This window comes from Olea europaea, unplaced genomic scaffold (assembly GCF_002742605.1).
Source record: "Olea europaea var. sylvestris unplaced genomic scaffold, O_europaea_v1 scaffold1805, whole genome shotgun sequence".
Classification (NCBI taxonomy): domain Eukaryota; kingdom Viridiplantae; phylum Streptophyta; class Magnoliopsida; order Lamiales; family Oleaceae; genus Olea; species Olea europaea.
The window spans coordinates 55,204-65,018 of record NW_019235797.1 but is presented as its reverse complement, the minus strand read 5'-3'; the positions used below and the strand labels follow the sequence as shown (position 1 = coordinate 65,018).

Genomic DNA, 9,815 nt, shown 5'->3' with positions numbered 1-9,815 from the left:
ATAATTATTATTTAATTCAAATCTATTACTATATTTATTTTCTTTGGACGGTTGTTTATCTCTTATTTTATCATAAAATTGTCTATATGATTTATTATACATTGAAGCATAACTTTCATCTGGATTTATTGATTATTGTTTAGAGGTTTCTACGGGATTAGGTCCTCCTCCAGTATTCATTAAGATTTGGTATTCATCATCTATACTTTCTAAACTTAAATGATCAAAATTATCTATAAGTAGATCTAATTCTTCATTCATCTTCTTTGTCTTGATTTTCTTCAATTTTTTGTTTACTTAATATTTTTTTCTCTAGATTCTTCTTCTTCTATTATTTTAGGTAAAATGTTTTTTCTAAACTCATCATCCATACTTCCTGTTTCTATTATTATATTTTTCATTTCAATATGTTTTTTCCCTATTCTGGTTATTTCTTTTTCTATAAATTTTTTATCTACTCTATTATTTTTTTCTTCATTTTCTTTTAATTTTCTGACTTCAAGTTTTAATATATTTATACCATTTCTAACTTCTTTTATTTCATTCTTAATTACTTGTACATCATTAATTAATATTCTTATTAAATGTTTTAATTCTTCCATATGTTCACTAATTGACATTTTATCTATTTTTTGATTGACAATAATAAAATACTATACACTCAGCATTTTTACATTCTTTTATCATTTTATCATATTTTTGTTTTATAACTTCAGGATTTGTTAGCTCTTTTAATTTTTCATAATATTTTGCTTTTTCTTTATATCTTTCTTGTTTTAATTTTAATATTTGTTTTTCTTGAGTTTTAGTTATTTCTCCAGGTATTAATAATTCATCTAAAATTTTATTAATCTTATTCTTTCTAACTTCCTATCTAAAATATTTTTAGTTTTTTCCATTATATTTTTATGATGATTCATATATTTTTCTATGATACAAATCATTTTCAAATATTTCGCAAATTATTTCATATGTACGTCTATTTTTGATAAATCCTACAATTAATTTATGTAATATTTGTTCCTTTATTTCTCTAGATAAATTCCTAGTTATATATAATGTTATTATTTTTAATTTATTAGGGATAGGGTTATAAAATATATAACATCCTTTTTTTTCAATACATTGATAATAATTATTATTTTTAAGATTTTCATGATCTCTATGGCTCTGATACCAAAAGACGGTTACTGCTATGAGTGAACAAAAATCAAATAATCTAAAAATCTAAAATTTTAATATTCCAAAAACTCTTTTATTTTTGCTATTAGGTGTATATAAAGTCTTAAGATAAAAACTAATTTTTTGTATGCTTGTGGTAATCTATTTTTTATTATCTTTTTCATAAGTTTTTAAGTAATTCTTCAAAATCTAGTAATGTCTGGAAATTTATAATATCAATATCTGTTATCATATCTATGTCTGTTCTAAAAGGTATATCATATTTTGAGATATTTTTCTTTCTTTTTTCTAATTTATCTATTATATCTTGTATATCTTTTATGATTATTGATCTTACAATTCCTTTAGCAAAATTTTCTAATAAGTTTTCTTTGAAACATTTTAATATTTCTTGTGATGCATATAATTGTTCTTGATATCCTATCTTATCAATTTCTTTTTCAAACTTAATTTCTTTTTTATTTTTAACAACCTTTTTTATATTATATGGTCCTATCTTATATTTGGGTTTTTCTATTTTATAATTATTCATTAATAATCTCACAAATTTTTAGAAAAATTACTTGTTAGATTTTTTAAAGACTTAAATAGAAGATTCTTATTAGATAAATGGTTGTTTTTAAATATTTGTTAAAGGGTGTTTTAGGTAGTTCAAAATGTTTATAAAAGTCAACGGTTATTTTGGAAAATCCCTCTCTTATTTAGGTCAATTTCATGTATTTCCCTATCGGAAGTTTGTAATGATCCCTTCTTTTCTGAAAAACGGATTGTAAGTTTCTGAAATTTATACTTTTGGCATACTATTTTCGATGAATTACATATTGCCCATCTTGAATTTTTTTTTTCCTTTAAATTTTAACTATTTTAGTTTTAGAGGATGTTTGGTACAGCCTTAAAACACAATTAAAATCAATTTTTTGACATTTATTTCACCATTTCAACCTTCATTTTTGAACTCTTCTCTCATAAGTAGGATCCACTTTATCTCTAACGATCAAAAAATTAATAACAAAATCCCTACCAAACAAGCACTTAAAATTGAAAATGGAACCGCTCTAATTCACATTATAGCTCGAGTTACATAGTCACATTTTAATCAATCCTTAAACTAATTTATATGAAACTCTACATATTTAGATTAATAAACACATGTCAATTGGAAGTTGAAAAGAATGAAGTAAAATGATTAATTTTGTACAACAATCACACTTAATTGTGTTTTTTCTAGTACATAAACGAAATCAGGTTGAATCAAGTCAATGTCAGTTGATTTTGATCCTACTCGATTTCATAACAGTAAATAGAACTATTTATAATGTATGAAATTCTCATTTGCAAATTAATTTTGCACAACAATTCGCACTTAATTGTGTTTTCTCTAATACATAAATGGAATAGGATTGAATCAAGTCAATATTAGTCGATTTTGATCCTACTCGATTTCGCAGCAGTAAATCGAACTATTTATATCATATATGAAATTCTCATTTGCAACTAGTTCGGCTTGATTCTCAATAAAATCGAATTGAACCATATTATACTCCCTCTTATTCATTATGTATTAAACCTTGTTTAATACTATTGTAAATCTTATTATAATGAAAAAAGAAAAAACAAAGATTATAAAAGTACAGTCAAATAGATTCATAATTTCGACAAACCTACGACAAAGAAAACTATTTCATTGAATTAATTTTACTCAAGAACATTTAATTGCTATTTTATTGATACGCAATTGCACAAGTCAAACAAAATATAAGAAGTTATCTTTTTGTTTCGCCCCTGTTTAGCCGAGGTTAAAATCAAAATTTAAGTAGATTTTAATAAAAGTTGATAATATGATTGAAAAGTTGTGGGATCCATAAAATATGCAATTAAAATTAATTGTTAATTTTACCTCGGATCAAAATCTAAATTTAAATCATTACTAAACAGGTATTTCAAAAAAAATTCCAAGTTTGTTATCAAACGGACAATCAAAATTATGGGACATGAGGACTATTGAATAAAGTAAACGAGTGCAATTTGCATAATTTTAAAAAGTATAGGCGTGTAATGTAATCACTCAAAAGTCATGGGTTCGATCTACATCATAAAATCAAAGCATTCGAATCACGCTGTAAGTTCTAGATCCTTTCCTTTGCCACCCTCGGCTGTATAGATCCACCTGAAGAGAAGGAGAGAGAGAGAAAGGGGGAAACCCAGTTCAAATTTGCTCAACCTTGGTATAATATTGTTCTTACTACAGTTAGATGAGGCTTTTGCAGCTCGGTTTTGTAATCGCTTTGGCCTCTGGACTCGCAACAATTCTTATTCACATCACTGGTGTCTCCAATCCGGGTACAGATTAGAAGTCAATAGTTCTTAATTATTTTGTCAAAAACATATATTTTAATCAAATGTATGTAATTATGTATACAAATGAATGTGAATTTTGTACTTACAGATTCGTCGTTTCATATTTCGGATGAAGATTTGGAAGCGCTGAGATCCCTGCAGAGTCATTTCCAGCAGTGCGTAGTGAGTTTTCTATTCGGTTTTATTAGTTGGAGAGTTTAATTAAAATTATCCAATTTAATTTTCAAGTTTATTTAAATTTTGTGAAATATAAGGATGAAATCTCTGCAGTGGGTGAATTTCTCCTGATTTAGTGAAGCTTGACCCAGCCATATCGCAGACATGTCTATCCAGAATGAATTATTTGAAATTGGATTGAACTGAACTGCAATAGAAATCTTCAATTAGTTTTCCAAGATGCTAACTGTTCGTCTCTAGTGTGTTTCATTTATATGAATTTGAGATTTTGAAATTAAAGTAGGAATTCTGAATTTGAATTTCTCGTTTTCAATGAATTTCAATTCCACGGGGATCTTACCATTTATTACCAAGCGATGGTAGCCCCATGGAATTGGCCAGATACAAGATAGTTTCACACTAGACTAAGGTTCAAAGATCGACATTCATATGGGGAACTATGTTGGCTACTCTGAAAACACTAAGTTGCAGGTGGAATTTATTTAGGCTAAGATTAACCCCTCAAATGGGAGAGGCTGCCTCTCCTGGCATAGGCCCTCCTGGTTCTAACTTTCCAGCGGGTAGAAGCTAGTCTAGTTACCTTTCTTCTACCTTCTTAGCAAATGAATGGGTATGGAACACTGCCTTAGGCTGCAAACCACGGAACTATTGATATAATTGAGATTTATTAGCCAATATCATTTATTTTATTACAGGTTTAGTTGGTGCATTAGTAGCAGGACTCCTTATTTTCAAGGAGAATTGTTATTTTTTAAAGTTACAATGTATAATATGCTGAACAGAAAGTTCCTGGTTCTCATTAGATATTGGCATCAAATAATCAAGATGTTTTGATTTGTCTAGATGTTGTTATTGTGCATTCACTATATGGTGCATTGTGCAGAGTGCAAATGGATTAGGTTTACAAGCTGTAAGCGGCAAGGATTACTGTGAGATCACTATGAAGTTTCCCAGGGAAACAGTCCCAAAGTGGGTAGGTTTTCCTATAGGTGCTTTTGATTTTCTCTTACAGCCTTATCTTCCTATTCCTGGTGATTTAACACAAGCACATGATTCCCTCTGAAAACAGAGAGATCCTAAAACACAAGAACTTGAAGGCTTGTCCTTTGATTTCAATCTATGTGAAGCAGTAGCTACATGGGAACAGGTCAGCATCCTATCTGCTGAATTTATGAAGAATTTCATTCTTAATCTTTCAAGATGAAGCTATCTTGTAAAAGATTCTGCATATGATATCGTTCTTGTCATCTCTAAGGAAATTCTTTTAATATGCATCCATTAGGAGCTAATATTTTCGAATCTTTTTTAGTTAAATTGTTAATCTATTGTTCATGGGTCCACACTCTCTTTTATGGATATTACTCTATTTGCTACAACTGATTTTCTATTTAGCGAGGAACTTGCTCAGGTGCGGAATACTACAACGATACTAACACGGGAGTACATCGATGCTTTACCAAATGGATGGGAGGATTATGCATGGAGGAGGATCAATAAGGGAGTGCTTCTGTAAGTGTCATTTATTTACTAGTGCTAAAGATAATGACTAAACAAATATACGAGTTATTAACTATTCAAAGAGACGGGGAGAGAGAACAAAGTAAACTCAAATGATTATACGCTTTGCAGATTATATTCACTTATAGTTATAGCTATAACATCTGATTGAAATGTAAAAAAAATGAAAACGCATTATTGGACAACTTTCTATTCCCTTATTTAAACAATATCATCGATCAGCTTATCAATTGTGAGAAACTCTATCTTACTGCATTTTCTTGAAGTGGATGAGGCCTGTTTTTAGTTTCTTAGAGTGGAAGAACATCTATGTTTACTTTCAAATTATGCTACATATTGAGAAATAAAAGCATTTTCTTTATCTTTTTTCCAAGTGATGCCCACCTGAACAGGGAAGTGCTGACAAGCTTTCTTGTGGTAAATTTAAATGCATAAACTCAGCCCACTTGTACTATATTGATTTGACCTGATGTCAAACAGGCTAACACTACAACATTGGTGTCATTACAATTGAGTGGCTTATTACCAAAGTGTACAATGGTTTTTAACAAGTGTTCTTGGTTTCTTTGTCCATCTGTTTGTAGTCTGATTTTCTTTTTCACTGCAGGAACAAATGTGAAAATAGAACTCTCTGCATGGAGAAACTTTCTCTGGTTCTCCCAGAAAGACCGCCATACATACCGAGGCAGTTTGGACGCTGTGCTGTTATTGGTAACTCGGGTGATCTTCTGAAAACCAAATTTGGCAATGAAATAGATAGTTATGATGCAGTTGTCAGGGAGAATGGAGCGCCTATACAGGTTGGTGTCCTTTAGTGTTTTCCCTGACGAACTAATAACCTACTCATTCTTATCCTTTGAGTACCACTTTTCTGTGTTTGCAGAACTTTACAGAATATGTGGGTACGAAAAGTACGTTCCGCCTTCTCAACAGGGGTTCTGCTAAAGCTCTTGATAAAGTTGCTGAGTTGTATGGTATTAGTACGATTCACATGTCTTGAGGCCCTATTCTCATATGGAAGCATGCTAAAACTTTTGATTCTACAGATACAGGGAAGGAGGTCTTGATCGTCAAAACTACAATACATGATATCATGAGCAAAATGATCAGGGTGTGTACCTTCTCTTGTTGTTCGTGTAAATTTAGTTTGATTCTGTCAAGTGAACTTTTCTTCCCCTTCAGAAAGTGAGCGTGCATTTAAGACCATATCTGTAAGCAATGGGATAATTGAAGTCTTTGAATTACTAATGTGACTAAGGCATCAGTTACTGATGGTTTGAGTGTTTATACAGAACGTTTGCTCTTACCCCTTACTTTGTTATACCATAATTGTCAAATTCTCGTGCTTTGGTTTATGCAGGAAGTTCCAATTCTCAATCCAGTATTTCTCATGCTGGGTTCGTCCTTTGGTTCAGCTGCAAAAGGAACTGGGCTGAAGGCTCTTGAATTTGCTCTCTCCATGTGTGACACTGTTGATATGTACGGTTTCACTGTTGATCCAGGTTATAAAGAATGGTATGTAAAATTGTAATTCGCTTTCAGGATCTCCAATCTGGTGAAAATTATTTTGTTTGTTTCAATTTTTGAGTAATAATGGAGCCTTGATGTTGTCTCAGGAGTAGATATTTCTCGGAGTCTAGACAAGGTCATACCCCTCTACATGGTAGGGCTTACTATCAAATGATGGAATGCCTCGGAGTAAGTTCATACCTTTATCTCATTCCTTGTCTTGAAAGTGTTTGTTTTACTTGTTATTTCATGACATTTTCTTTCCCACACCAAGAAATTTCAGTTTAACATTTTTTCTTTGTCTATAAGCTTATCAAAATCCATTCTCCAATGCGAGCGGATCCAAATCGGGTTGTGAAGTGGGTACCAAGCCGCAGCTTAATTACTGCCGCCCGAATTGCATCAGAAAAGCTGTTAAGGTAATCTTTAGTCCTTTTTCTCTTCATTGCCTTTTACCATGTCTTGATAGTTGAACCGTTGTTCACTTATCTCCATTGGTTCAAACAAAGTTAATAAAATTTGATAATTAGATAAACAATTAACCTTTTTTTCTGGATTGCTTATTCAAATCTGTTCTCAATATTTCGTCCTTGTATAATGTTCTTCTCGTCATAGTCTTGCTGGAGTTTCAACAAAATCACGTGTATGGATGACATAGACCAATAGTACTTGTTCTTGCAATGTAAATAACATGATTGTGAAAAACCAGGACCAAAGATTTTGACTATGCAAAACATGTATGTGCCTGAAAAATCCCTGGAATAAAACTGTCCCAATAATAATATCCTGCTGAACTCGGACTATGAGATTAAAGAGAATGGTGTACAATAATAATATCCTGCTGAACTCGGACTATGAGATTAAAGAGAATGGTGTACTATACACGTAGTCTTCTGAATGGTCATGATAGACGGCGTTCAAGTGGTAAAATGAGCCGGAACCCTTATGTCTTACCAATTAATACCTGGCTAAGCTTAAGAAATGTGAAAGTCTTCTCCAAACGTGTTTAGTTGACCTCCTTTTCAAACTTCAAAGAAAAAGTTATTTTTTAAAGTAACTCTTAGCTTACCATCAAAATAAGTTATTTTCGACCCTAAAACTTATTTACTTGTAAATGAACTTTTTAAGCTTAGCCAAACTTTCACTTTGGAATGTTTCATTGTCGCTGCTGTTGTGATACACCTTGTGCTCGCTTCATATAGTTTTGTGTTACAATTTTGTTCATGTGTGTGGGTAAATAGGAGGATAGGAGCTGGATCTACAGATCCACTAGCTGCATGCTCTATCATCAAGAAGCAACAGGATGGAAAGCTCACCTCAATGTCAGGCTTTAGGAAAGCTGCCATCGAGCATCAAAAGTACGTAGAAGGCACCACAATGTATCCTTTGGAACACAATCCAGGACACGGCCTACTCTGTACAGTGCCATGAAATTGAAGCTGATTTTCAAGTCATATAGCGCAAGATACCTGAAATTTTTACGCATCAAAAGTTGCTAATTTGTCCCGGAGCGTCTAACCAAACCATTGTTACCCACACCATGCGGTAAATTTTTTATCTGACAGTATTCCAGGTACTGCTCTGAAGGCTCTATTTTTCTAAGCAGGGAAGGAATGCAGAAGATGACCAGGAATGTATGGGTTGTTTTTTTCTTCATTCTGGCATTCAGCATTCTATAAACCTTAGCTGATAGTATACTGAAGGAACAATATTCTTCTAAGTAGTTGTGATTCTTATAGTCATGTAAAAACTCCTCTAGAATCCAAAGTCATGCTTTCCTTGGAGCAACATAATATTCGTGTGTAAACTTTTGCCTCTTCAGGAACAATAAGATTCATATAAATATTCTTTTATATTGTAGATTTTTAATTGATATTTCTTTAAAAATAATAATGCAATATTCTTCCGAAATATTTTTAGAAAGTAATAAATTTAAATTGCACAGACATATCCTATGTAAGATATTGTAGATGGCAAAGGAGAGGGAAAAAACTGACGGGGTATTTTTAGATGTTAATTACCTTTTAATTGAATTTGGTAATTACATGATTAAATTTAAATTTTCTCCTGTTTCGAGTCTTGCGAGCAAACTTGTGTAACTATTAATCAAGAGTTATATATCTATGATTCGTATTATAGAGAATCAAATTGATGATGTATTATAAAATTTATAAAAGAATAATTTAAAAATTATGAAAAATTAAAATTCTTCTATATTTAATTGAGAACTAAAATTTTATATTTATAGAATAGATCAAAGCTATTAGGATATTATTTTCATTCAAAAATATTTAATTACGACAAAAAAACAGTTTGTTTTTTGTTTTTTTGTTTTGTTTTGTTTTTTTAAACAAAAGAAGCCCAATATTGGTTCTGTATTTTCGTCCTTCGGCCCCCCACTTAGAGGCGGACCCTTTCGTGGGCTTGGGTCACTTAGCCCATATAAGGCCCACAACCTAAACCACACGTGTCCTCACCCCACCCCCCAACACAACCTAAAACAATGGAAGAGCCACGACTATATTTTCTCTCACTGGTTCAGTGGTTTGCTTCATTTTCTCTCTCTGGGGACACACACACATGTATGTATTAGTTTGATGCCCATTCTTCGAGTGATGTTTTGTAAAATCACATTATGAATTTACGTTCGTTTATTTGCATGTTATAATTTGAAGTGATTGTTTAAGGTTTCATGATCATAAAGGACGTCACAAATTGTGTACTCGATGGATCGCGTATAGTAAGACACAATTTGTGATGTGATCAAAATTATGTCGTTCACAATCGGTTCATAAAGTTGGACGCTTTATGTTGATAAGATTGTATTGTTCTTATTAAGATTTGTCTAGATCTTGAAATATGAACAATAATGTGTTTCGATGCACATTGAACGAGACCGCGTAGATGACTCATTTGTGACCGTTTGAAATGAGACTCTACTTGATTATCAAACAGGTCACCTAAATCTTGAGTGAGTAATGTACATTTGATTGCTAGTTCAAGTTCTTTGAAGTACCAATGAATGAAGTCTTAAATAGAAGATTGATCTCGGTGCTTTGGGAATCGGGCCG

The 9,815-nt window shown here is 31.8% G+C and overlaps 1 protein-coding gene across 2 annotated transcripts; it reads left to right on the top strand.

The window, feature by feature from the left end:
• Positions 1–3,434: 3,434 nt before the first annotated feature.
• On the top strand, positions 3,435–8,599 carry LOC111378350 (sialyltransferase-like protein 2). 2 transcript variants are annotated; one of them, XM_023001531.1, is made up of 12 exons: positions 3,435–3,522; positions 3,629–3,702; positions 4,601–4,690; positions 4,787–4,864; positions 5,126–5,226; positions 5,843–6,035; positions 6,119–6,209; positions 6,282–6,346; positions 6,596–6,750; positions 6,852–6,933; positions 7,054–7,163; positions 7,986–8,599. In XM_023001531.1, exons 1-12 carry the CDS (start codon positions 3,435–3,437, stop codon positions 8,173–8,175), a joined length of 1,317 nt encoding a protein of 438 aa, XP_022857299.1. In that variant the 3' UTR covers positions 8,176–8,599. The 2 variants fall into 2 exon arrangements, with proteins under 2 accessions (XP_022857299.1, XP_022857300.1); XM_023001532.1 differs by lacking the exon at positions 3,435–3,522 and having other exon boundaries at positions 3,629–3,695; positions 7,986–8,216.
• Positions 8,600–9,815: the final 1,216 nt, after the last annotated feature.

What these genes read in the sequence shown, in the direction of transcription:
- LOC111378350 (XM_023001531.1), top strand. Translation starts at nt 3,435, where the DNA reads ATGAGGCTTTTGCAGCTCGGTTTTGTAATCGCTTTGGCCTCTGGACTC. An exon ending in CACTGGTGTCTCCAATCCGG is followed by an intron (nt 3,523 to 3,628) that starts GTACAGATTAGA and finishes TTGTACTTACAG; the next exon opens with ATTCGTCGTTTCATATTTCG. An exon ending in TAAAGTTGCTGAGTTGTATG is followed by an intron (nt 6,210 to 6,281) that starts GTATTAGTACGA and finishes TTGATTCTACAG; the next exon opens with ATACAGGGAAGGAGGTCTTG.